Source organism: Pelecanus crispus, chromosome 8, assembly GCF_030463565.1.
Source record: "Pelecanus crispus isolate bPelCri1 chromosome 8, bPelCri1.pri, whole genome shotgun sequence".
Classification (NCBI taxonomy): Eukaryota; Metazoa; Chordata; class Aves; order Pelecaniformes; family Pelecanidae; genus Pelecanus; species Pelecanus crispus.
The window spans coordinates 1,540,897-1,568,442 of record NC_134650.1 but is presented as its reverse complement, the minus strand read 5'-3'; the positions used below and the strand labels follow the sequence as shown (position 1 = coordinate 1,568,442).

The 27,546-nt window shown below is 52.6% G+C and overlaps 1 protein-coding gene across 1 annotated transcript in view; it reads left to right on the top strand.

Annotated features, from left to right (window-relative positions):
* The window catches only part of ARHGAP26 (Rho GTPase activating protein 26), a 152,840-nt gene that overhangs the window by 39,218 nt on the left and 86,076 nt on the right, over positions 1-27,546 (top strand). Inside the window, exons 11-12 of the mRNA XM_075714892.1 lie at positions 4,094-4,172; positions 25,787-25,823. Of these exons, the coding sequence (XP_075571007.1) occupies positions 4,094-4,172; positions 25,787-25,823 (116 nt within the window). The remainder of the gene's footprint in view (positions 1-4,093; positions 4,173-25,786; positions 25,824-27,546) is intronic.

Genomic DNA, 27,546 nt, shown 5'->3' with positions numbered 1-27,546 from the left:
GCCCCGTGACCGTGGGGTCCTGCCTGGGGCACCAGCAGCGGATGGGAACGCCGCTCTGCTCAGAGCGGGACTGCAGACTCCTCCGTGCACTCAACTCCGCTCAGCCCTCGAGACCCTGATATTAATCTGCTCTTAGGGTTTTTCATTCAGCAGTAGATCGTCTCGGTATGATAAGCTGCTACAGGAGTTGAAAGTTCTTATCTGTTTCTATTGCTTTCATTATTTGTTTGTTTTTCTGGAAGAAGGAAAAGCTATTGGACTTTCTCATTTTCTCTGCGTGCTTAGTCATAGCTCCTTAAATCCAGGCTGTTTTTCACAAAAGCTGAGATATTGAGAAAATTCAAATTTCCTGTGTGGTCTCGTATGGAAAAAATCTCCTTAGTTTTTCGTTTCTAGCATATTGAAAATATACTTTCTTGTGAAGTGTTTGCCATGTTCTACTCTGGTCTCACGCACCCGCATCCACTCCGTTTGGAAATGGATCCCTGCCGATCAGCAAATGTCCCTTTCCCTGCCGTGTATCCCAGAAGAAGGCAAAGGGTTTTGGTGCCTGGAGGTTGACACGCATGATGCAGCATCTCGTAATGAATCGGCAGGTCCTGCATCTTGTTTGCCACGCCAGTTCACGCCTGGGTATTTCAGATGTTGGATCCGAGGGTGCCCCGCTGTCCCCATGCGGCGGTCTCGGGGCTGCCTCGGGTGGGCAGACCCACCGGGGTAAAGGGCGCTCCTCCAGCGGGTGCCTGTGCGTGCCACATCAGCCTTTGGGAGGGGACGTGAGCTACCCAATGGCAAAATCTAGCTAAGCTCCAGTCTTCAGGATCGTTTGTATGTGAGGTGAGGGACCAACGATAGATATGTGTTGTTTATCTTTTGGGAAAGGAAGTCAGAGAAGGGCCTTCCCTGTTTCAGGCTCTACACTGAATAATGGAGATATCTGCAATCTAATGAGCACACTTTTGGAAACGGTTGATCTTCAAGGAAACCCTGTGAAAATGAGGCTGGCTGCAGACAGCGAGTCGAACGCGGCTGCATGTTGATAGCGTTAGTAGGATGCTGTTTCAGTGCCAGCCATCCTACCTGACTATTAAGCACGTGGTACCCCGTGGGCATCGTCCAAATAAGTAATGAATGAGGCGTAATGTGTGGGGTGCATTTTAAATACATCACAACCAGGAAGACGGTTCTGCTCAGGAAAGTGGTGCAATGGATGCCTTGGCAAGTGAACACTGTGGGAGGAAATGCAGGGCTATTTGCAATGTAAATAGGCTTTTAATTCAGTTTCACAGCCCCTCCCCTCATGCTGTTAAGTAAGTTTGACTTTGAAGTGAAGCCTGAAGAGTTGTTATCTGCTCAAAGGCAGAGCAAACATTTTCATGTTATCGCCTTTTTGCCCTGTGCTCCAGGGAACCTGGCACGCCAGATACCATTTGTCTCCCTAGGACCTCCTCACTTCACTGGGAGTCCCGTGTCGAGTTTAGCACAAATGAACAATTTAAATTTCTTTGTTTTAATGTCTTGGCTAAAGAGACAGAATCCCAATATTTCCTTTTCCCCCGTCTCCCTAGTTGCGCTAGAGCCCTTCCAGGGCTTTCTGCCTGGGCTGTCTGTGCCTTCAGCAGCAGCTTGCCTTAAACTCAGCCTTAAGCCCTGGCTGAAAGCGGGGGCAGCCGAGACCCGTGGTCGCCCAAGGCAAAGCCTGCTCCTGCTGTGGGGGTTTGCTGGATTTGCTGCCAGCCCATAGCCAGTGCCACTGCAGCTCCTCAGCTACCAGGGACTACTCTTGAATCGCTTTGTCTCCGCACAACAAGGAGCTTTGTTCGGTGTTTTGAAAATATTTGGCGCTGGATGTTGAACATTTTCCTTCTCAAATGGGGTGATGGTTAAGTGGTTTCCTCTTCCCTTCGAAATGAGTAAACTTCTAAACCACTAAGCTAGTGAGTATTGACTGAGTCACCAATGGGATTAGCAGAGATCAAACACATTATGTCTGGTTTACTTGGACCTGGGCTTGTTGCAAGCCTGGACGCACGGCTTCCGTCGGTGAAACAGTGCTAAGCTGCCGTGTGTGTGCCGAAAGCCAACTGTTGGGTTGGTTGGATGGGGAGCGGAGTTAGGGAGAGGGGTTAATCCTTTGTTCTTTGCCCATACGTACCACAGAAGCGACAGAAGACGGGCCAAACCCACCACTATGAGAGCCCCTGTTCATGTTTTCTTTTCTAAGAGAGGACCGGCTCTTATCAAGGACCGAACAACTTTTGCAGAGCGTTATTGCAGCTCACATTCTCCTGCTGGATGACTTTTAGGAAGTGCAAGTTAGAAATTACCCCTCTTGCCAGGCCTTATCAGTTTTTGAGGATTTAGTATGAAAAGAGCCTACGTGCTCTGCTGAACGCGGTCAGCAGGCGGTTGGCGGTTCCCGAGGTTAAATCGCTCTTCCCCTTCTTGTGCCATGGCAGCCCCGTGCCCCACAAGCGATGATCCTGGCTCTCCGCTGCCTTTCTGGAGCCGCTGCGCTTTGCCGTGCATGCGAAGAGCAGCGTCAGAGGTTCTCCGCTGTCCTGCTTTCGATGGGTGAAACCCCACGAGCATTGCTGCAGAGAGAGCACCGATAACCACCCCGAGCACGCCGAGTCGCGCAGTGCTCTGGCCATGCCTGCATCTCCCCCGTTGCCAGGGCTTCTGCCTGCTCTGCTCCTGCAGAAATAGCTGCCGCGCTCTGCTGCCGCGTCTGAAAATAGCCTGGGAGGAAGCAGAATGAGTAGGCCAAACAAACAGAATAGATCTCTCACCGAGACTGAGGCCTCTGCCTGGTCCCCTGGGTGCTGTGCGGGCAGCCCGGCCCCGCTGCGGGGTTTGGTGGGAGCGGCAGCGGGGCAGGATGCGACCGCCCCTTCGGAAGCTGCAAACCCGGACCTGGAGGCGCGAGGCTGAGGAGGCGTAGGGCGAGCTAGGCTTTTTGTGTCTGGATCTGCTGGCTGCAAGATGAGCTGGGATGATCAGGATGGAAAGCCTGACAGCTTGCAGCCGAGTGAGATGCAGTAAATCATCAGCCCACGACGTGACCCGTGGGAGTACAGCATTGGCTTTCACGCTCTGCGGCACATTCCTCTCTTGTGCAAACACACAGCCACACCTGAAGTTGTGCAAATACTCTCCACAGTGTTAAATCCATCCTGACCTTGGTGGTCATGCTTATCAGAGCTGGGTAATTAAGTTTTAACTGCTTGTATGGAAAGGGCAGTCCAGGAATGTACTTGGGGTCCCCTTAGGAGTGGTGGAGGTGGCATTGGCCCTAGGGCGAGGGCTGGACTGGTGTCCCCTGGCTCCCCGTGCTTTGTTTGCAGGCACTTGGGCCTGTTCTTTCCCCTTCTCAATAAAATAAATAAGCAAACACAGAGTTATTTTTTCAGAGGCTGGCTTTACAGTGCAGCTGACGGGCTGTTGTGTGTGTAGCGGCGGGGGGTGGCAGGGCCGGGCAGGAGCGGGCACCCTGGGGCACCCCGGGACTCCTCGCAGCGTTCCCCCGGCAAGGCTGCCGCAGGGGCACGCGGACCAGGATCGCGTCGCTGCTGTTACTGCGTATGACATCGACGTATGGAGGCGGTCAGGGAAATGGCGCAGCCATGCTGGCACGAATGCGTCGGGGATGAAATTCTTCACACAGCAGAAGATGCCCTGCCGCGAGCCGGTGGTTGAGGCGGTGGTGGGACGGGCTGGGACGCGTGGGCCTCCTGCTTGCTCAGGTGCCTTCCTTGCCTTCTTCTGCCATGGCGTGGACGTGCTTAGCCCAAGTGCAGGTGAGCTGTCTGGCTGGAAGCCAGGGGAAGAATTTGGCATCCAGCTCTCTTCACTGAAAACACTGAACATGTGTGTGTCAGTTGTTGGAGAGATCCTCTGCTCGTTTGCTGGTCCTGGGTAGGACCTGCAGGGACATCCCTGGAGAGGTCAGGCTGGGCTCAGCCCCGTGCTGCTGGGGCTTGGCTAGGGAGAAGGTTGTCCTCCTTCTCTCTCTCCCTCGTGGAAAATTTATCTTTGTCATCTTTGTTTTCCATCCTGCAGTGTATTTATGGCGTTCCCTTTATCTCCGCAGGCCCGGCGTGATCACCATGCAGGCGCTTTCAGAAGAGGACCGAAGGCTGTGGATGGAGGCAATGGATGGCCGGGAACCGGTGAGCAGAAATATTAGCAAAAAAGCTAATAGGTGGAGAGCTTTTCGTAGCCCGGGGCAGATTGTTTGCTGCGAAGCAGGCTGTCACGCAGCGCCTGCCAGCCGGTGCAAGAGCTGTATCCGTGGGGCAGCTCGCGCCTTCTGCCAAGAGAATAGTTTAATCCCTTGGTTAAATATTTGAGGTAATACTGTATCTCCTGTGCTTGGATTGCTTGAAGGTGCGGTGGAAAGGAGGAGGGTAGGCTTGGCCAGCACAAACACGCTGCTGTGCTGTGCTGAAAGGAAAACATGGCAAAAAGAGCAGTGGAAGAAAATACGCTGTAGATTTCCAGGGCTTTTTGAGTCCTGCAACTCATCTGGCAGCCGTTTCTGGGTCTCGTAGAGAACTGCAGATTTCGTGTGAGCAGAGGAGTGTAGCCCCTGTTCCCCGTACTCAGCGATACCCTCCTCACTGCTGTGTTTGCTCCTGCCGTGCCAAAGCTGCGCAAGCTTCCTCACCTCTCGAAGGGATTATGGAGGTTTTCAGAAAACTCATAGTTGTTGGGTTTTTTAAAATTTTTTTTTAATGTGTATGCAAACGTTACTGCCAAGCTCAAAAAGCTTCGGCTGGTTCTCACTGGGTTCCCTCGGAGGAATGCTGGTGCGGGTGCTGCGCATCAGCGGCGTGGTCCTGCCTGGTTTTGGCATGGCGGCTGTCCAGCAATGAACGGCAAACACAGCACCGCTGAGGAGCCTCTCTACGTAGAGCGAGACTGTGGGCCTCTGCCTCGGCGTGGCCAAAAGTGTAGCAGGATACGCAGAGAAACTTTGCGGATAGCGAGAGCAGCCAGGGCTGTTACGGGACAGCCCTTACGTTTTTGGAGTAGGTGCCTGTGCTTCTGGGCTTGAGTCAGGCTCTGGCAGTCGGAGGAGAGTCCATGCGGGGAGCAGGATGTCTCGTCCCAGCACAGCCCCGCTGATTCGAGCAGTTCCCCCCCAAATCCACAAAAAGGTCCTTGTTTGTCAGAAAAAGCGTTCGTTAAAGCCAGGTGAGATGTGGACACACGTGGGCTGTTCAGGGAATGCTGGAAAGCATATACTGGGCTTAGTCAAGCAACTTGCTTTCGAAACGTGCGGCGGTTTGGAGGTCTGGAAGGCTGCGTGTGTGTGAGGGTGCTGCTGTGTATTTCAGGTAAAGCATTTGGTTGTGGATTACAGCCAGGTCTCAGCCTGGAATCAGATCTGTTGGGTAATTCAGGTAGGACGGGACCTCGGGAGGTTTCTAGTCCAACCTCCTGCTCACAGCAGATTACTCGGGGTGTTACCCAGCTGGGTGCTGAAAACATCCAAGGAAGGCGACTGCTGAGTCTCTCTGGGCTCCAGCTCTGCCACTTCACCGTCCTCCTGGAAGAGTTTCTCCCCATACCCAGTCTGAACCTCTCCTGTTTCAATTGACACTATCGTCTCTTGTCCCCCTGCCACGCACCGCTGCGAGGAGCCTGGCTCTGTTTTTCTGATGCCTTCCTCATAAGAAGGGTGCCGTCAGGTCCCCACCAAGCTTTTCCTTCTCCAATCTGAATAAATGCCGCTCCCTAACAGGGCATGTGCTGCGTAGCTTGGGCCTGCTTCTGGCGGTCATCACAGCTCTCTGCCACGTTGGTTTCCTCCCTGCAGCAAAATTGTGCTTCTGGGACAAAAATGCTCGGTGACACCTGCAGACATACTGCTTCCAAGAAGAGGCATTGTGGGACGTGCAGGCGCAGAGGTAAAAAAGGACTGAATGTATGCTGCGTGTGCAGGACAGCCTCTGCTCCCTTCTTCTATCATGCGTTGAAAAGGGACCCTTGTTTGGGAGAGCCAGCCTGCTCCTCCACCGTGGCTCTTGACCCGGCTGGCCCTGGCCTGGGGCAGCTTTAGTGGGAAGATACTCGGGTGTAAGACTTACAACCTCTCCAGCTCCAGTGTGCAAGCTGTCTTGTTCCCTCCTCAATGAACCCCTTCCTTGATTCTGGTGGCACCTGGAGACAGGATAATATTTTCAGTTTCTTCAGAAACAAAATGTACATTCTTGCTCCTAGTCCAAATCAAGCCTTGTCCTCCTTCAGCCTGCTCACCTACTTCCCACTGCCTCCGCTGAGAACCCTGTTGCAAGGATGCGAAACCCGGTCAGCTGCAATGGAGCAGCATGAATGCGGTCATCCAGTTGCATTTTGACCTGCCGGTGTTACCAGGATTTGGCACCGCAGCAGAGCTGGTCTGTTAGGATCAGGTTGCAGAAGTGCAGCCAGAGATTTTGCGTCCTTGTAAAGCGCTATACTTGCGAAAGGTGCTATGGAGTAACCGACGCAGGACTGCCTGGATTATCCTGTTTCAGAATCTGGTTATGTGAACTCCTTCAAAAACACACAGGTCTTCGTGCTGCCGCCTGCGTATTTCTATTCTTCCCTATCATGCCCATCAGCTTAGGGTAGCTTGCTCATCCAGCGCGTCAAGGATTGTTGCTGCGCATTAATGCAATACCTCATGGCACGTAAACACTAATGGTGTTTAAACCTGGCCTTCCAGCTGTGGTGTGGGAACCATGGGAATGAAGCCTGTATGGAAATGGATCCAAGAGGCATTTTACTGACAAAGATGGTGCGTGTTGACAGACAAGGTAGCTCCTTGTCCTCAATTAGCCTCCTCGATCCGTCAAAAGTGGAGTTGTTGGTCTGTTCCGTTTGGGTTCTTATCTTGCAACACTAGGGTGTGGGATGTTACCTACTCTGCAGAGATTTCCTTGGGCAAGAGACAAAGATTTAACCTTTGGACTCCTAGAAATATCCATTCTATGCTTCGGCTATGTTTTTGTAAGCAAAAACCACCTACTGGAAAGAACGTCTGGTTTTCCTTTGATTTGAATATCGAGTGTGGGAAAGATTGGCACAGTGGGGACAGTAATTCCATGTGCAAATTCAGGCTGTGGAGAGATTAAAGTGGACTGGAGTTTGTTTCTTAATTATAATTAAAAAACTAAACCCAAATGTTGTATTACATTTTAGTAAGATCTAAACATAGAATGTGTGCTGCATTAGCCAAGACATTTGTCACAACTTGAGAAGATTTATTATATATTTTACAGTCAAAGCAGTCTCCAGATAGCTATCATCAGTCTGTTAACTCTTACCACTTGTTATTAATTTGGCTAAAAACTCTGTGTTGACTTTGGGTTTTCCTTTATGTTACAGAGGCTGGAAATAGGAGAAAATACGAACTCCGTAACAGAGCAGTTGCATTCATTTTTGGTAGGATATTCAGAATAAGTTTGCTATGGTTTTTCTTGATGATGCAGTTTGCAAATGTATATGGTGGAGGCCAGAGTGATTCCGGAGCGTTGTTGGAGCCTAAGTCAAGAATAAAAGCTGTGCCAGCCCGTAGCAGCGGCTGTGGTAAGCTGCAGGATTAAAAGAGGTGCAAATTAGGCTGCTTGCTTTGTGGCAAAGACCTGAACAAGATAAGCATTTTAGTAAGGTTGTGGCTTTGCTTGCCAAATCTGCAGTGAGCACGCCAGCCAAAAGAGAGATGTTGGTGTCGGTGGTTCCTGCTATTACCTTCCGAGCAGGCCGATAATCTTGGAAATCATTTTCACATCGGCAAGGGTAGAAGTGGGGTATTGGTTTTGAAATGTTTGGGACATGAAAACCTTTCTCCAGGAAAGTGAGCCTCGCAGTGTAAGGGTGCATAGAGGGTCAAGGAGGTGAAACATGTTGGATCATACCCCTGTTGAGCAGTATTAATCTGTTGTCCTTAACCTTGAGTGGTTAGCGTTAAATGGGGTTGGAGAGGGTAGTGTGAAATGGCAAATGCACCAGGCTGTGATCCTGTCAGAGGAAACGAGACGTGGATGGGATCTGAGCAGTGCTGTTCTGGCACTCACCTCATGCTGCCCTTCGCTCCATTTGTTTTGTTTTTCTTTTTTGTTCTTTAAAGCAATGCAAGTCTATAAATATAGGACCAGCATTTCATATCAGAGTTGGTTTTGTTAGCGCTGTACAGCTGAGTGCCCCGCGGGCTGGGGATGAGCACTCGGTCTCATGCCCTTGCAGGGGACGGAGGGAGGACTCTCAAATGGAGACACATCAGCAGTGCTTTCTCCTTCCCTTCTCTGCTCCCCTTACCCTCTCTCCAGTTCTTTAACATGATCTGCAAGTTCGCAAAGGCAAGAACAAAGTCCCTCGCATGCTTCAGGAGCTCGAGGCTGGTCACTGGATGGAAAGGCAGCACTGCAGAGGCTGGTGGGTTTGGTCCGGGGACCTCCAGGAGTCAGACCTGTTGTGCTGGAAGGGCCCTGTTCCTCTCGGCACTCGCGTGACTTAGTCCTTGGGTGGTGAAGCTCCATCCTCCAGAAAGCAAATACGGTTTCTGCTCCCATTCTGGAAGGCTATTTCAGGACCTCACCACTCTGATGCCTAGAAACCTTCCCAGGGTTTCCCACCCACCCAGGTTTAGTCGCGTCCGTGTCGTGTCTGCTGCTCCATGTGAGGACACTGGGCTGCACGGCCACTGAGCTGCGTGAAGCTGAGGGCCGTGGGGGACAGTCGAGTCGTAGCTGCGGCGTCTGGGTTTTGTGCCGGCTGCTGAGATGCCGTGTTCACGTTCCCAACCAGGGGCTGGGCCTGGTGGGAAATGCGATGCTGTTTGTCGGTGCTGGGAACTCGCAAAGTTCAGAAGTAGTTACAGCTGAATTAATGGACGCCCAGAGGGCAAGATCCACAAAGTCTCCTAAATGATTTTTGAGAGATTATGGAGACGCTTAAACTCTCTGAGGCCTTCCCTAGGTGCCGAAGGTCTGCAGGCACCAGCAGCCCTTTGCTGAAAGCGATTTTCTGCCGAGATGTGCCATTCCTTTGCTTGGGCAAGGAACACCCTGCGCCCACTCCTTGCCGCCACTTCAGCAGCGTGCTTTTTATCCGGCTTGTCCTTAATTTTTCTTCCTCCATCTGAGCCCAAACCAAAGTCTTTCTTAGCCTTCAGTCAAGACCTGGCTCCCACCTGTAGCTATGGGTCATGGCTTGGAGTTTACGGTGGGTCTGTTGTTTATTAGCCTAATGAAATTAGGGGCCAGGTGAGGTCAGCGCGGCTGAGCGCCTGTGAACCTGCACAAGTGCCCGGAGCCTTTCCTTGGCGGCGGGGGGTCCGATACTGCCCGGTTTTGCCGGGTGCTGAGGGCTCTCGCTTGCAGCCAGAAGGAGCTCGGGGCAATCGGACGTATCATGGTGGGCGTGAAGCACTCGATTCCCTTTCTGCAGCCGCCTCCAGGCTCCCGGCCATGACTCAGCTCCGCAGGGCCCAGCTCCTCCTTGGCTCTGAGGCTGCAAGGACCACCCTGACCCTCGCCGGGGCTGTGGCGGCCACCCTGGCACTGGGTGCCCGGGTGACATTGCATGGCGGGTGTTCAGTGTCACCTCCGGGCCGCCTTGGCAGCCGAGGCAGGGCTCGTCAGGCGTGCGGGCAGCACAAAATGGAGTGGGGCGGCGTGGGGGGAGGCCGTGCGGCCGCTCTCCACTAGATGGCAAGCTGAGACCAGCCCGCTCATCGCACTTGTGCCCCAGCAGGGCCAGGGCAGCCCCCCGAGGCATCCCCGGGGGCTCTGCGGGGTGGCTGGGGCTGCCCTCGCCCCACCGCCCCGGGGGACTGTGGCTTTGGGGCTGTGGCTTTGGGGCTGTGGCTTTGGGGGAGCGATGTGCCCCCCTCAGAGCCGGGCTGCCCGTGCCTGTCACCCGGCTCCCGTGCTCAGCCAGGGCCGTTTGTGCTGCGCGGCGTGGGGAAAGCGCTCGCTTCCCCATTTTGTCCCCAAAACCCGGCGCAGCCCAAAAGGAGAGCCGCTTCCCTCCGCTGGTCCTCTGTCCTCCTGCTGCTGCTGCCTCAAAACGAGCAGCTGATAACTTCGGGGGCAGGCGGTGTTTAATCATGGTAAACTGAGGGGAGGTGAGCGCAGACCTTCGAAACTTGTGAGGTCTCTCGGCTTCTCCCTCCCGCCCCAGCCATGGGGGTCCTTCCCCCCTCCCTGCCCCTCCGCGGCCTCCAGGCCTGCGGCTGGGCGTTTCCATGGTGACCACTGCCACCATCTCCTGTCCCTCCCGTTTGGGCCTGGGGTGTCCTGGGGGCCCTTCCCGGGGTCCCTGTGGCGGAGGCCAGGGTGCCCTGCCCCGGCGGGGCCTGCGCCCTCCTCAGAGCCGTCCCGCGGTGGCGGTTGATTTGGTTTGGCGAAAGGAACAGAAGCGAAATGGCAGCCGGCAGCGTGGCTGCTGGTCCGCAGCTCTCCACCCCGCCGCCGGTGACCGCAGGGCGGGAGCCTTCCCCGCCGTGTTTCCCCCTCAGGGTCTCCGGCGGTTCCTCTGCGCGGTGCCGGGTGCGGCAGCCCTTCGGCAGCTCCGAGGCCGATGGCGGCGGGCTGACGCCCACCAGCGCGGCGTGCCGGGAAACGCCTCTGAAGCTCCCAGCGCCGTGGTCCTGGTCCCGGCCCCTCGGCCGCGCTCCCCGTCTGACAGCTGCGCGGCCGTGCTGGAGCTCCTTCGGCGCTGCTGCTCTGGAGATGCAGTGTTGTGTTTCTGTAGCAAACCCCAGCGCAACAACAAAGCCCAGCCTTGCATTCCTGTCCAACGCGCGGCACCCTCGCCTCCCGCCTCCTCCTCGGGTATTGCTTCTGGGAATTCTTTCTGAAATTGTTTTTCGTTTTCCTTGTCTAATTATACAAAATGGTGAGAGATTAATTTCCCAATGGAAATTATGTCTTTTGAACTCAATCCAGTGCTTTCAACCTCGGCATTCCTGTCATTTTGTCTCATTCAAGAAATAAATTAACTTGAAGGACTTCGGTCCCAACACCCACGCCGCCACGGGGGACGGTTGGGCCCCGACCACGCGCCTTCCCAACCTTCTCGTATTGCGCCGGGACTCGCTGGAAGCTGCGGCTCTGCTTTATCATTTTAATTCATTTCTTCTCCAACTCCTTGGAGGTCACTTTCTTCTTCTGTATTGGTTTTGGTACTGCGCTCATTACCTCTGTAGCTAAGTGTTTCCAGCAGAGCTTGAAAAACCCTCTTTGACGGAGCCGGGGACCGGCGAGTTGCGCTTAGGATGCAGCGCGTACCGCTGCTGCCGCAGCAGCATCAGGCGGGGCTCGGGGACCGGCCGCGCCGGTTACGGATCACGTCAGCCGCGCTTTTCTCTGAGAGCGCTGGCTCTAAATTGGTAGTCACTGAGAAAAGTGGATTGTTAGAGACGGTAGAAAAATCTTCACCCAGAAGATCTGTGGCTACGATGGCGGTCTTTGGCCGTTTTCTCTTTGCACGGGAGAGCCCGTGGGCGAGCTGTCGGAGCGATCATCGCGTTTGCTCCTTGGTGCTCGCGGGGGCTTGGTCCGTGTCTGTCTCTACAGCTTGTTTCCTCGTGGCCTTTTCCACGCTGATCTTTTCACCCCCTCGATCCCACAGACGTGTGTTTCTGTGAGCCTTTCAGAGAAAGATGGTTATTTGCGTATGCTTTATCTTGCCGTTTTTTCATGGCCTTCGTCCTGTCTGGGTTTGTTTGCTTATGGCAAATTCTTTCTTTCTGTTCTGTTTTCCGTGACCTGACTCATTCTGGTTGCTGCTTCTCCATCTCCATGTCTCTCTGTCTTTGCTGAACGGAACATTTTTTCCCTGCTCTGTCCCCTCTCAGTCTCTAAGTTTCTATTGTTTGCTTTTTCTCCTCGCCTCTAATCTGCTCCCCGACCCAGCCAGCCTCGTGAACTTTCCCTGAACCGAAGCTGCAGTCTTGCCTGTGCTCTCGCACCGCCTGGGAGCATCTGAGCTGCCTCCGAGCGCGGCACCTCTCTCTCGGCGGAGGTGCATCACGTGCAGCTGCCGTGAGGGCGAGCTGCCGGCTTGGCAGCAAAACCTGGCCCAGTGGAGCTCCTGCTCGGCTTTCTTGCGTCCCACGGTTCAAGATTTTTGCCCCACAAAGTTCTTTGTCCTTTTGGGGGACGAGGTGGTAGAAGAGGATCCTCAGAGAATCAGCCTGAGCTTTCAGACTGAACGATAATTTGTCGTGTTCCATGTTGGTTTTTGTACCACGTGCTCTTACCGCTGTTCCCTTCTTCTGCCTCTCCTGTTTTGTAACCTATTTTAGGCCTATAGTAGTAGTAACTTTACACTGAGTTTGCAAGCTTTTATTTTGTTTCTAAAGCACTTAAGGCAGTGAGGTCCTAAGCCTTGACTTCAGGCTTTTATTTATGGTTCCAGCAAATGCTGCTTCAGTGGTTGACAGCTTACCCAGCCAGAAGCACTGCTGCTTCAGCCTGACGGTTTTTTGTCCTTTGCTTAAGCAGCTGTAAGAAAAATACCGAGAGAAGCATTCTAGGTCATCTTGAAGAGAGAAAAGAGCCCTCTGGACTGCTTTTACGCACCTAAAAGTGCTATCCCACCCACCCTTGGGAAGTTTGTGACCTCTTCTCTTTCTTCTAGCTCTGCCATTGGGAACATCCAGGAGCAGAGCAGTGGCTCCCGTGTCTGGTTTTCATCTCTTGTGCGCGAATGCCTCGTCATTTCTTTAATGCATTCTGTGCTGTAGCCAGCTTTGCCACGGCACTCTTCGTTGTGGTCTGTGCTGCACAAATTGGTTATGGAAGTTGGGCTTTACTTGGAGGCTGGGATGGTTGGCCCCATGACACGAGTTGGGTTTCCCTCTCCCTTTGGGAGAAGATGTTGGCTCTGCTGGGGAAGCGTTGGCAGCTGCCCGTCTCCTCTCGTATCATCTTGCTACCGATACCCACCGGGGCAAACTCACAGAGGCGTGAGGGTGGGATTTGAGTGTGGGCCCGGTCACAGAGCCACAGGATGCCGTACAACACAACATCTTTTGTGTGGGACGCCCACCGACTCCGCTGCAGCACGTGTTTTTCTTTTGCTTTGGTTCAGGCCAGGAGGTGAGCGTGGTCGCGAGAGGCGATTTGAGTTTGCGGAGTCCCTGGGGAAAGGTGGTTAATTGAACTTGAATTGCAGCGTGCTGGCGACGAGCGCAGTGTGTGTGCGAACAGGATAGATGGGCTGACATGTGGTAACTTGTCTGTACGTCTGGGCCCGGACAGGCGAGACAGCTTAGGAAAAGGTTGCAGAGTGGTTGCATCAAGTGATTGCGTTACACTGCTGTGGTGTGAACCTGGCTGTCCACCCTCCAGCTGCATCTGTCCAGCTGTGCTGGCAGCCTCTGCGGGGAGGCACAAAGCACTCCATTGGAATGAAAGACCAAAGAGAGTACGTTCGCTTTCCTCTTCTCTCTGCTCTTATATCATCTCTACTTAAAATTATTTCAGCAGACAATTCAAGAAACATGTAGAAATTCACGAAATAGCTCCATGTTAGTAGAACAAACTTCTCTGCCAATTTGAATAGACTATTAGAGTATTTTTTCTGCTCTAAATTAGAAATTGAAGTGGTTCTTTGTACAATCAGTTGCAAAACTAACCTCTTTCTTTGTTTCCTCCTTTATTGGTCCTTGCATTTCATTTTAAGTGGTGATTTACTGTCCTGCTACAGTCCCACCATGGTCCCTGACCCAGGCTTTTTCCTTCTTCTAACTGCAGCATCAGAAGAAAGTCTGCCCTTTGACACTCCAAACATTTTAATAATCTTATTTCTGTACTTCTGGTCGCTGTCCTGTGCCCCCCTTGGTTTGCCATTCCTGGCAGACCCCCCGCAGCGCCGTGCCCGTGCGGAGCCGGGGAGCTGGGCTGGGCTCTGGCAGGAGCAGGCAGGCTGCGGGCACGCGCTGCCGACAAAGGCAGCTTCTGCGCTGGGCTCAGGCTGCAGCGGCGTGCAGGGCGGACGTGCCCCGCGACGTCCCTCGACCGGTGCGCGGTGGATGCCACGTGGCAGAAATGCTCCCGGCGAGCGCTGCGCATGCTGGCGCTGCTGCGTACATGCTGGGGGTGAGTAGTTTCCCGGGGAGGTTATTAGCATTGTGGAATTTCAGGTCATGGCTGGAAAGGGGTAAACGTCCTGCTGCAGTTTTGGAGAGGGACACTGAGACCATTTAAATCTCCATCGGGCCGGCTCCCAGCACCAGGGAGGCGAAGGGGCACCGCGAGCCCTGCGCTGCATCCCAGGACTGCTCCAGGAAACCTCCGCAGCCGCCCGGGGCTCGCAGAGGTCTCCCTGGGCGCGGAGGGGAGGGTGGGCAAGGGTGGGATCGTGGTCCTCTTTTTTCTGCTGACTTTGCAGAGCCTGGGGGTCCCCGCGATGGTCTGCGCTGCCGGCACGCCTGGCCCGACGGCTGACCCAGTGTCCCCCACGAGCGGCCGTGCAAACCGAGGAGTAAAAGTGGTCTCGCCTCAAAAGATGTTACAGTCTTGGCGTTAAACCACCAGCCATTGTTCAGAACAACTGGGCAGCGTAAAACCTCTTTTCACAGAGGAGGACCGCAAGGCATGCCTGCGTTACAGTTATTTTAAAAATAAAGATGACACTGTCATTTAAAATTAGGTCGGTTTTGATGTGTTCAGACTCCCTGGTCGTGAGTAGATGCCGAAAGGAGGAAGGGCGTGCGTGCTTGCAGGAGAGGGGGAGAGCGAGAAGCTGGCCGGACTCCAGCGCAGATAGCTGGCGGAGGAGGATGTGCAAGTTGTTGCTCAAGCATCCTAGAAAACTTACGGGAAGCTGTTTACTAGTAGAAGTTTTCACTTTTAGTCAGTCACTTGAGCGATCTGAACATATCTGCTCTGCTGGACTTGCTTAAAAATGCTGCTCCGTGAAACTTTAAGCGCCTTAGTTATTCCAAAAATGTATTTTTCTAAACCAGTTGACCTTTAGTTACATTATTCTAGAGACTGCTGTATATCTAACATGCTTTGTTTGCCATCGCTTCCGCCTACCCCCTTATTTTTTTTTCCCCCAAAACTGTCTGCCGCTTGATTTCCTTTTAACATTTGGACATGGTAGGTTGGTCATTTGACCCAGGTAATTTTTTTTCCTTAGTTTGACCCAGGTAATTTTTTCCTTGGGTGACAAACGCAGCGGGTTATATAAGTGCGCTGAGCTAAGCAGCCCAGATGGCTGGCGGGCAGCCCGGTCAGCTTCGGCTTTGCAGGCTCTTGGGAATGCCTGCACTTGTAATAAAACGTGGGCTTGTTGTTAATTAGAACCATCGTTTCGTTCAGCTTGGAGAGACAGAAAAGCAAGACCCAAGTAGAGGATTCAAGCCCCCAGATGCTTCACTTTTGATAGATATGTCTTTTTTTTTTTTTTTTTTTTCCCCCTTTTAATCAGGCTCAGGCATCAGTGTAAGTTCTGCGCTGCAAATTTATGTTGGAAGGAAGGAGGGGGAGAGAGAAAGAGGGAAGCAAGGTGGGGGGGTGGCTCCGACTGCAACGCATTAGTTCAGCGCTGAACAGTAGGTTGGGAGGGAAGGAAGGAAGGAAGGAAGGAGCTGCCAGGGACCCTGGGCCACCCTCTTCCAAATGAACAGCCCTCGTTTGAATGACATAAACCAGCATTTCACAGCAGGTTTCTGCTGCCCTGCCAAGTCTTTCGCTTGGGAAGCAAGGCATGTTTTTTCCTTCCCTCCCCCCGCAGGGAGGTTTGCAGGGATGTGGGCTGGGAAGGATCTGACTCCTATCTGTATCGTTCTGGCTCGGAGAGCAGGGAAGGTTATTTCTAGCCACAACACAGTGTAGTCTAGCTCTGAAAATCCTGCTTGTAGTACGAAAACCTGGCTCTCGGACAAAAATAGAACAGGGTTGATAAGGCAGAGCCAGAAACAAGGGCTGATTTCATCAAGGTTGCCAGGTGTCCTGCTTTTAACAAGGAAATACGCTTTTTTGTACACGAGCGTTCCTGCTCTGTGCTTTGCTGGCATCCTGCTACTGGACTGTGTCCCAGCATAGCAGCTCTGCAATGGTGTGCCAAGCTTGCCTGGGCGTCAGGTGCAGAGGATCCTGCCTGGCGTGGTAGGGACCTGTGCCGATCTCGCGCTTTTCTTTTTCTCTTTCTTCCTTCTTTCCTTCCTTCCTCTTTCCCCCTTCCCTGTTGCAGCAGAGGGCAGGGTGTAGGCACCCTCCCCTCCCCAGGCATGCCCGCCCCATCTCGTGAAGGGAGCTGCGGGTGCCCGGAGGCTCTGGCCCAGCTCTGGGCGTTCCTGCGCACACCGCGGGAGACGGCTCCCTGCGGAGATGGGGCTGAGGAGCGTGGTGGGAGCCTGTGGCCAGGCGAATCGTCCCTGCCTTTCTGAGGCGTCGTGGCGTTGCACCTAATTGTGTACAGCTCTGGGCATCGGTAGGCAGGTTTTGGGTAGCGGTAGGCAGGTTTTGCGTATGACAGCAGGGTTGGAGAGGTGCTCTCTGTCTCCGAGGGCCGAGCTGGCTCAGGGTGTGCTTCCATACGCGGTTCGTCCCACGTCTGGGCAGCTATGGGAAGTGGGGAGCCTGCCCGCTGCTCCATCCTTGACTGTTCATTCTCTCTTTCTCTGGTGCTGGACCAAATGTTTGCGTGCGGGCACTGTGAACCTGGTCTGGCTGCAGACTGTCAAGTAATACTACTACTAGTAACCGGCTTGCTGGATTAATTTTCAGCTGGATCAGACTCCCCGTGCAGCTGCACGGGTGCTACCGCTGTCTTTACTAGCCGCAGTGGGCGAGCGTGGCTGTGAGCGTGCGGAGGGCGAGATGGTTCCCTTCAGCTGCAGGATGGTGTTAGATAAACCGAAGCCAGCTGTGAAACCAGGGTGTCACGCTGCTGCCCACGGAGCTGCGCAGGGGCACCACGGCCTGCCGTGGACACGCAGGCACGAGGACACGGGGCATTTGGCGTGCTTCGCAGCTGTGGTGCCTGCCGGCGTACCTGCCTGCTTGTGCGAGGGCAAGCGAAACGGCACGTCAGGAGCATCACTGTGACCGCAAGAGCAGCAAAACGATGCACGAAGTGTTCCTGGCAAGGGAAACACTCGCCTGGGGAGTGCCATTGGTTTCAGAGCAACTTCGGGGGCTCCCTGGGGCAAGCTGCCGTCCGTCTGCAGGGCATCGCCTTCTCCCCTCTTTCCTCCTGTGGAGTGGGAAAGCAAAGCAGAGGAGTCGGCTTCTCCGAGGTTACTCCCAAGGGAGAGGCGCCCATGGTTGTGACCGAGCGAGGGGAGGCAGGGAGGACTGCGGGCTGCCTGTCTTCATGAAGGCCAGTTTTGGCAATAACATGGAAAAGACACAAATGCAGTAATAGCCACATGAAAAGAAAAGTGAGTGCTAACATGCCTGTCCGGAAGAAATGGATATTCCACAGACTGGCCTTTCTCAGAAGTCCCTGAAAGTTGCTTGCATCCGACAGCAGTTTGAGGAAGTGAGGAGGTAGCTCCTTATAGTCTTTGCAGTCAGAGAAAATGTGCCACCCATAAGCTAAAATTAGGCTTGAAAATGCTATTTTTCGCTTTCTTCTCTTGAATTGCTGTGGAATAATGGAGTATTTGGCAGTAAAAACAGTAGAAACAAAATAATGCCTTATTACCTTTTTAAGCTGAATATGCTCAATGATTCACTGAAGTTTTGCTGTCTTGAAATCACTTTGAGTTACCCAAGATCTTTGTGCAAAACCTGTTTGTTGCCATTTACAGTGCCTTCACTACAGTTCACAGAAGGGATTTTTGTGTGCTGCCAAAGCTATAAGTGAATGCAAGAGTTAGTCTCCTCCAGCCTTCTCCTAAGAGCACCTGAGCACTGTGCAACATCATCCTGAAGGGATTTTTGTCCAGGCATTGCAGGATAATTTTCATAAACATTTTCCTTAATGGTCGCTGCTTCACAGGCTTCCAGCTCCTTGCGTAGGATTGGAAACAAATTCTCCAGGACTGATCTTGATGCGTTTCAGTTTCTGTTGTGCTCTGAAGGGGATGAGGGCTTTAGGATCTGGACTGTAGGGAAGTGATCAGGTGCATTGTTGGTGTCCAAGTGAGACAGACATTAAGAGGAGAGACTTGTTCCCAGTGGATCTTCTGTCGTCCCTCTCATGTGGGGCAATGGAACGGGTAGGAAAAGGGACGTGTACGAGTCCCCAGACGCGGTTCCCACTGCTGGGCTGAGCGAGCCCTCGTGCAGCGGCTGCTTTGCAGCTTCAGGGTGCTGCAGACACCACCCCGCCTAGCACCATCTGAGTCAATCTGAGTGGCTGGACTCCAGCCTGCATGCTGTTTTTCACCTCATTTTCTCTTTTCCTTTATTAAAAGGTTGCAAAACACCCATGTACAACGTCTATGCTCCTCCTGCCCATGTCTTCACAACCTGTCCTTGGGTGGCTGGCAAGCCAGTTGGACTACCAATTCTGAGGGAGTATAATGATTTCTATTTATACTCTTTTGGCTTGTGCATCTTCTGAGCTGAAAGTTGAAAAACTTGTTCATGGTTGTTTTGAGGATTTCTGAATATGAATCACAAGGAAATTGCATAACACTGCAGCATTTCCTCCTATTGCTCAGGGCTTTACAAACACTGCGCTCCTCTAGGGAGACCAGGGAAATCTGGCAGGACTGGCCCCTTTTGGCTGTAGTTTTAGTCTAAATGGAAAGTCTGGGTTGAAGGGTAGGTCCCAGCACTAGTGAAAGGAGCGTAAGGTGGAATCTGCCAGGGCATGGACTGGGTGGCTGAGGTGGAGGGTTCCTTCTGAAATGGAGATCCCTCTGTCTGTGATTGCAAAACAGGACCGCTGGCCCGCTTGGGTAAGGCTTTCTATAACTCACTGCCGCCTCCCACCTCTGAGAAGCTAGGCGATTCTTTCCTCTAGATTTTGACAGAATTTTGTGCCGGTATTGGAACCTGACAGACTTTAGGAACTGTGCTGAACACCATCAGCCTCCAAGGGATACAGCTTAGGTTGGGTCATTTTGAATTTTAAATTAAAAGCCGCTTTGTACGTGAAACATAGCTTATTCATATAAAGGATGTGTGCACACATGCAGATGCCATATGAAAGCACAGTTTATTTATTGTGGAGGTTAATAAACATCATGGCCAGCCAGTGTGAAGCCTGAAATGAGGAAATAAACGTAAAGTTACTCCATATCTTCTTTTCTTAGTTCCTCTTCCAAACCCCTGGTGACTCCCTTTTCCTTTTCTTTTCCCACAACCCAGTTTCATCCCAGACAACCCACATACCTGTTTGCTCTTTGCATGCTTACGTCATTTAGGATCAGGTTGGAAAACTGATGGATTGGATTCTTCTTGGTTTACCTGTGTGCAAGCAGAAGATGGCATCAGGCCGTGAACGGTGGCTGTGGAAGTATTTTAGGCTGCGGGTGGTGGCTATCGGAGGATTTTTGATTATGAAAATCCACAGCTGGTGTTTTTGTTACCCGCAGCTCCAGGGTAGGTATTTTTATGTAGTAATGACAGGTTTGAAGTTTGAGGGGGGACTGGAGTGGGTACAGCGCTCTGCATTAGTTCTTCTGCCCATAGTTTGGTCCACGTGACGGTGGAGACGTGAATCGAGGAGGAAGCAGTGAGCTGTGGCCGCGGGTGGGACGCAGAGCGAGTTACCCTCTTGGCGTTGTGTCCTGGGCTGTCTGTCCCAGCTAGCACACCCTTGAACGTCGCAGGCCTCTTAATAGTCTCTATAAAACTGTTTCCTCGGCAAAACGTAGTGTATGTTTGGTGAAATATTTCACCAGGAAGAATTAACTTGTTCTTTGAGAAATTGTCTTAAATATTGAGTCAATAATTGAGCATAGTGCAAGTGTTCCGGGGGGGGATTTTAACTTTGCAGGAAGATTTCAGAATAATCATAAATTGCAGTTTCTGTTGTGCTCTTATAAAATTTATGCTTCTGTATTACTTACAGATGAATCTCTCAATTTTTCAATAATAGGTCCTAAAGGCCTTGTTTAAGCCTCCAAATAGCAGTGATTCTGCAGTAATTAAGCAGCAGTAGCTTCCACTAAAAAAGGTACAATCTGGTTTTGTTCAGGATATTTGACCTTCTACAGTATGAATTTAGAAAACTAAACCGAAGGCATCAAGGTCTGCAAATTTTGCGTTATGTTAATATATATATTTTTTTTTTCCTATTAACGTCACTTCTGAAACTTCCTGGTCAAGATATTTTGGCTCTGAAGATACAATCAAACGGGAATAATTAGTGAGAGCGCGATGTTAAAAAGATTGCGCTGCTGCAGGGTAGGGCTTTGTCTCCAAGTTAGTCACTAGCCCCAGTTTTGTGAGTTTTATAACCGAGCCTGTTCCCACAGGCGGTATGTGGGACACCAGCCCTTCACTTCTCAGCAAATGCTTTCTTCTCTCAAACTTCCTACCCTTTGTCAGTGAGTAATACTGAAAAGCGAAAGAAGCTTTTTACTTCATGAGAAGCTTTCTGCGCTTAGGTCTGTTTTCTTCAGAGCGTGTTAACAACAGGAAAATGGTGTGTGTGCATATACAAATACACCTATTTTATCGTATTTTATCGTCTGGCTCTATCCTGCGAGATGTGTGTGTCTGCAGAACTGCCTGTTCTCAGCAGACCTCTCACGAGCTGTCTGCTAGGTGTTGTTACCCTGCGAGGTGTCACCGCACTGTCCCTTCGCATTTAGGCTGGCAGAAGCGTCAGAGCCCCGTGTCTCGGCGCTGCACCTCACGCCGAGCCGGCACCCGGCGCTCGCCCACGTAGCCGTGGCGAGGCAGCCTGCAGCAAACCTGTGCGGAGGAATTGTGCACAGACGTGCAAGAGAGAGGATTTTGGGAGGGGGGAAAAAAGATATACCTGCCTCTCTCTTCAAATCCAGCACTTGGCAGTTGTTTGGAAGAGGGCTTTCAAGGCTGTGTGCTCCCAGCCTGGCGCCCATCATTCCCAACATACCTCCCGGGACAGACGTGGCCGCAGCCACAGGTCCCGGCGCTGTGCGTCCGCCCTGGGCACGCCAGCCCCGCGCCCTGAGCCGCTGTGCAGCCTGTGCCCCCATGATGCCCGTCCGTGTGCTGCGAGCGGCGAGCCCGGGGTAGGGCAGAGGGCATTGATGTGCGGATCTCGCGACTATTTCATGACTGTTTGTCCTTTGCCGTACAAATCCGATGGGGAAATATTTCTAGTCCTTTACACAACCGGGGAAGGTGTTTCCCCCTCTGCACGCTCACTGTGCCCTTGGTCCTCTGCCCCGGCAGAGCAGACGTGCTGCCGTGCAGCTGGCGCGGGCGGGCAGCCCTCAACCTGGGGGAGATGCTTGCAGGCAAAGGCAGGCAGCGGTGGGACCGTCGCCTGTGCTGGATTCAAACCTGGTGAAGGAGAAACAGCCGCAGTCACCGTGCTGGCTACAGCTGCAGACCGGTGCTTCTGCCCAAGGGCCGTGGTCAGCGGTGGGCTCGGGCTGCCGGGCGGACCTGGGACAACAGGGGAGGCTTCACAGCTTCTGCTGGAGGAGCGGCCGTGGACAGAGAGCTTCGAAGATCTTTGTTGTCTGAACACAGATCCAGGGATGGAGCAGCCCAGTAGCTATGGGGGTTACTGGCGGTCCCCCCAGCTGTGCTGAGTTTTCCAATGTGTTGAGCTCTTCTGTTCTGGACTGGGTTGCAGAGCTCGTTCACCAGAACCGGGCAGCTCAGAGAGCACGCTGTGCATGGGGAGCGCCAGGGAGCGCAGGGCCTCCATTGCCTCCATCCCTTGGCAGAAGATTTATAATTTTCTGCGGTGCTGTAAAGATGAATTGGCAGTGTAACAGTGCGGTGGAGTTACAAGGAGGATGGTGCAGGGGAAACATGCTCCTGTCTGACCAGTCTGTAGCTTTATTTTTGTCAGTAATCAATGGAGACTTGGGTGTAATGAATAATAAGAACCTCTTTAGAATTCAGCACCCTTTCACAGGGAAGAAGGTTGGTCCATCAACTGACTTGCATATGAAGCTTAATCTTAAAATGCATCCTTGTGCTTTAAGCCCTGCGTATTTTCAAGGCTACTTTGGAAAGAGTGGAATATTAGTATCTGTAAAGCCAAGCTGGGCAGGAACGACCTTTGCTGTGCCAAGACCCCGAGGGGTCTCTGCGGGCTGGGCCAGCCCAGTCTGGCTGCATTAAGGGCATGTTTTTGCCGGGGGGGCAGATGATGGCCCTTAGGGCTCTGGAGGAGCTTCGCTCTTGGACCTCTTACAGAGCAAACCCTTCTTCAAACTTGGAAACCTCTTATCCTAAAAAAATCTCTCTTTTCAAAAGGCTTGAGGCAGTATAGGGTTTCTTAATGTTTTTCTTGGAAAAGGAAATGATATTACAGAATTGGGGCTTGGTGAAAACCTTGATGTTAGAGAGTGGTGTTAATGGATTAACACACTGACAATGGATAAAAGGTTTGTCCTCAATAAGATGGATGTGGGATGACAGTATCTCCTTGTTTTATGGTTGCATAGTTGACCTCTGCGTGAATTTTCCGTTTCACTGTGTGCATACTTTGCAATTAATGGCATAAGCATATTGTGTTTCCTTGTCTGTCCTTTTCCCTTTTTTTTAAAGAACAGTCTCTGATGATTAACAACCTCTCTACCTTTTCATGTAACCCAACTGGAAGAGCGAATATGCAGGCAGACACATTTTTTCCTGTAGCTGCTGTGCTGCACACCAGAACTTGAGCTGCATGACTGGTCCTTTAGGCCTGGGCAGCCGAGGAAACCACTGGGAGAAGGACAGCAGATAGGGAATCTGTGCCAGGAAGCATGTCAGGTGCCAGAGCAAGTGGCTGGAAGGCTGGGTTGACCCAGAAGAATTGGAAAAGATTTTGGTGTCCCAAGCACAGGAGCTGGTGCGTGCTCAGCAAGGGCAGTGGCTGGGCTGGGACCGCAGCCCCGGGCGAAGCGGGGTGCCAGCTGGGTGGACCTCTTGGATAGTAACCCAGCTGTAACTGGAAAGCAAGGCTGCAAGAGCCGAGTCACCCTTTTGTTGTATATAGTGTTAACCTATACGTCTGGGGCGAGCCAGGGCGGTGTGCAGTGCTTGAAGTCTGTGCGGGATCCCGAGGAAGGGCCGTGTGTCTGCAAGCCTTGGAAGAAGAGTTGCCTCAAGCTGTCTCCCTGGTCCCTTCAGCAAGTCCTCAACGCCGGTACTGAAGTTGGAGGGAAAAACTTCTTTAGGGAAAGCTGACTTCATGGCCAGGGCTGCTAGGCAGCACCACTGGCGGAGGAGCCCGCTGTTGGTTTCCTTCCCTCTTTTAACTTATTTTATTTTCTTGATATAAACACTGTTCCTGGAGGAAGACTCACTTGCTGACTACAGCTCTTTTTGCTGCTGAATCATCCCACAGTTTCCAGATGTGGGATGATAGATTTTTCTCCTGCGAACAAAAATCTCTACTTTGTCTTGCATTGCATAGCTAGGTGCCCTGGGAGGGGGAGAGGGAAGGTGCTCCTTGGGAAATGCTCCAGAAGTGGGAATTAGTGTTGAGGAGTCAGTCTCTGCCCAAACCCCCAGTTTTGAGCAACACCGTTGGATTTGTGCTTCCCTGAACGTGTCCTGGGTGGCGGAGCCGATGCGAGCTGTCCGGCCGCCCTCCGGCTGGTGCCAGCACGGCCGGCTCTGGCCTTGCGGTGGATGGCATCGAGGGACAGGTCTCCCTCCGTTAAAGAGAAACCTGCAGGAGACAAATAAACAGGCTCATTTCATTCTTTAATGCTAAGTTCCCTCGGTCGGCTCACCGCCCTGACTGGCACGTGCAGCCGGTGTGCAGGGCCAGAGCTGCTCGCGTCCGCTTTCCCACCGCAGAGGTGTCCTGGAGCTGCAGCTTCGGCGGCTCTCCGCAGGGCTGGCACCGTGGCCGGTAGGCAGGAGAGCACAGGAATAGCCTGCCTTTTGATGTCCCCCAAGGAAAGCATCTGTGTAAGTGGCCTAACGGTGCTGTGCTATGTGACACACAGCCTTTTCGTGGGGGTTTTTTGGTATGGGCAATGTGGATTTTGGGCAGTGTTGGGGCACGCAGGGCGAGTGCGGTGGCGAGGTCCGCTGTGGTCAGTAGCGCGCGTGCCCCGCACGCTGGCACCGAGCCTTTGAGGACATTGTACTGTCAGCTTTCCGGCCTCGTGCTTCGGCTGGAGCTCTCGGGGGAAATCCCGACAGCAGGGACCCCGCTGGAAGCACGCAGACCCTCGCACCCAAGGGCAGCTTCTGAATCTCCATCCTCGGTGTTAATATCCTTAACTGGGAGCCGGGGGCGGGAAAGGTTGAGAAACGCTTGCCTGCCTGATCGCAGATCAGAGCCTCTTCTCCTCCTCCCCGCTCCCCTCGGATGTGTTGGCCGTTGCTGCCTTGTGCGTTGCTATCAACATCGCCTTTGGGAGCTTTCCTTCCCCGCTTGCTATTTTGGGAGGTAGCATGTGATTAAATCAGTTCCCTGTGCTTCGCTCCCGGTGGAAGGGGGCTCCCAGCTTTGTTCCCAGCAGAGGAAGGGTGTGCACGCCGCTGGCTTTGTTTAACAGCCTACACAGGCCTTTTTTCCTGTTCGAATGGACGCTGCCACGCTCGGCTCCAGCTTGCGATGCTGATGGAGGGGCCGCCGGGGTGTGTGTGTTTCTGTTGGGGCTCTGGGTTGACAGAGGATCATTTTAAAACATTTTACTCTGTTGAGCTAGAGAAATACAACCTGTCTGAAGGCTGATCTTCTTACAGCCGCAGTTTTCATTATGCTAGGCTTTTAAATCGTCCTCAAACTGTGATTAAAACCTTCTGCCATTGTTTTCCCCCTTCTTATTGTATCCACTGAAACATTACTTTAATCTGAAGTAGCCAAGCTGTACTAGTGGTTGGGACAGGGGGAAGAGCACTGGTATTTGAAGACAGGAGAGTCTTGGGATGAAGCCGCAGCGTTGGCTCAGAGGGTGGCTCGGTGCTGGGTGCGTTGCCTCATCCTTCTGCATTAGGTTGGAAATTAGGAAAAATTTCTTTACAGAAAGGGTGGTCAAGAATTGGAACAGGCTGCCCAGAGAGGTGGTGGAGTCCCCATCCCTGGAAGTGTTCAAAAAACGGGCAGAGGTGGCACTTGGGGACATGGTTCAGTCTAGTCTACCCTTGATTGGCTTAGAGTAGACTTGGTAGTGTAGGTTGATAGTTGGACTGGATGATCTTAAAGGTCTTTTCCAACCTAAACGATTCTATGATTCTATGATTCTATGATTTCGGGTCCTCTCTAAATTTATGACATTTCTTTTCCTCTCTTACTCTTTGCCCGACTCGTTCATTCAGGCTGTAAGTGCTCGGGAGGGAGGGTGGCTTCCTACTCCTTGCCTGAGTTGCACCTACCAGATCTTACTGTAACGCCCATAAGATGTAAAGGGAATTGTCTGCTTTGCTCTAAGTTTATATCCTTTATGTGCGTCTTTGAGAAGAGGAGAGGAGAGGAATGCCTGCCTTTGTTTTGTTTAAAAGCCCCTTTAGTTTCTGTTTTTACCTAGTCCACCCCATTTAAGAACTGTCCTAGTTGGTATTTTTATGCAACCCCAAAGCTGTGGCAACCTGACGTTCTGAATGTAGAAGGCTGTGGTGGTCTTTGGGGACCACGCATCTGGGGGAGGTGGAGGCAGGTCCTCCTGACGGCTGTCACCAGTCGGGGTGACACCAGACGTGTCAGCAGTCCCTTCCCAGGTGGAGCCAAGGTCTTCATAAGACTTTCTTCTTGTGTTTTCCAGGTCTACAACTCGAACAAGGACAACCAAAGCGAAGGCAGTAAGTATTTCCTTTCAAACCAGACCCCTGAGAAGGTGGCTGTGCTGCGCGGTGCGCAGACTTTGGCGGGTCAGCAGGAGAGGCTGAGCTGCTGGCGGTGGGGACACCGGGCTGGGCTGTGCTCCCCTGGGCCGGGGGTTCGGGGTGACGGGGCTCGGCGTGGGGACCGCAGGGTGGCCCTGGGGAGGGGCCGGCTCCGGTGCCCAGCAGGGAACTGGTGCAGAAACTTGGTGGTGGGACTTGGGGCCATGGAGAGCGGCGCCAAGTCGTTCCCTTGGCACTTCGGGGTGCGTGCCCTCCTGCCTGCCCTGCACCCTGGTGTCCCCGGGCCGCAGCAGCAGTGCAGGGGGTGCTGGCCGGCCTCAGGACCGGCTCCTTTCGCTTGTCAGAGCCAACGAGTGCAAGTGGCATCTTGGACCAACCAGTTCTCCTTTCTGAACCAGAATGTGAAGGATGAACGTGCCTTTTCCAAAGGGGAACTGCAGCAAAAATATAAAGAGTAGGGAGGTACCGCCTAATCAGGATTGTCAACAGGAGCCCCTAAAAAAAAAAAAAAGGTTGTTTTTATTGTAGTTCGTGCAATCAAAGACTTGAGTCAAGAAAGCACTTGTTTTTCTTCCTAGAGGAGTGGTTGCACCTGGTCCTGGCTCTTATGTCCTGTGTTTCAAAGCCCTTAATTGAGCCATTTCCCAGTAGGTTTGAATTGCCATAATTGCAATACTCAAAAGTCTGATCCCTTCCCTCCTTCCCCCAAAGTCATCGGTCCTGTGGGAGCCCAGCCCGGGTTGACGGTTAGTAAATAGTTCATTTTTATGCTGCCTCAGACAGGGTATTTTCATCTTGAGTAGAAGCATTTTTCTCATAATAATAGGTATAATTTGCAGATAATGTTCCTCGCACCCATTTTCAGCCCTTGCGGAAAACAGTCTCTTCCTCCTCTCTGCTCTCTCCAGTGTGGCTTCTCCCTTCCCTCTTGGTCCTCCGTGTCTTCAGCTGCACATCCATCTCATCCCATGTCTATTCCTCTTGGCTTTACATGACCCAGATGATCCTCGCAGAGTTAAATGCTGTGCCTCAGGCTTGTGAAGGACAGTATGGTTAATGCCCCAGCTGGGTATGAAGTTTGCGTAGACCAGCTCCATCTTTTCTCCATTTTACAGAGGGGCAAGATGAGTTGTTGGAGGCACAGGCAGCAGGACTTGCTCAACTCTGCCCTAGCCTGGCCGTGAACCGTCACTGCTCTGTGTTCCCTGCACACAACCTCTGGCTCTGCCAGGACAGTACGTGGTGATGTGGCTCAAGAAACGAGTTAAAATAACCATTTTCTCAACTTTGTTGGGGGGGTGATGCAAAAGCAGGGAAAACATTAGGGAGGGGGGTGGGAGGAAGGATTGGTGAAGCGGTTGGTGAATTACCGCTTCTGAAAGAAGTGCTTGTCAAACCGTGACCTTCCCATCTTACGTGCCGCCAGCCGGAAATCCTCCCGGGACTGTGACTTATGCTGGAGTCATCCTGCAAAGTAACGGTGGCTCTTTTAGAGATGTAAGAGCTCAAGTGTGTCCATGACTTTCCCGGGGTTGTTTGCATTGTCTAATCCCGCTCTTCAGCTGCCAAGCTTGCAGCAGATCCCAGGTCGGGGCTCCTAAACGCCTCTTCAGGGTCTCCTCGGGTAAGGGCTGTCTGGGGGATGGTGCTCCGCTTGGGCTCCTCACTGCCAGACCCT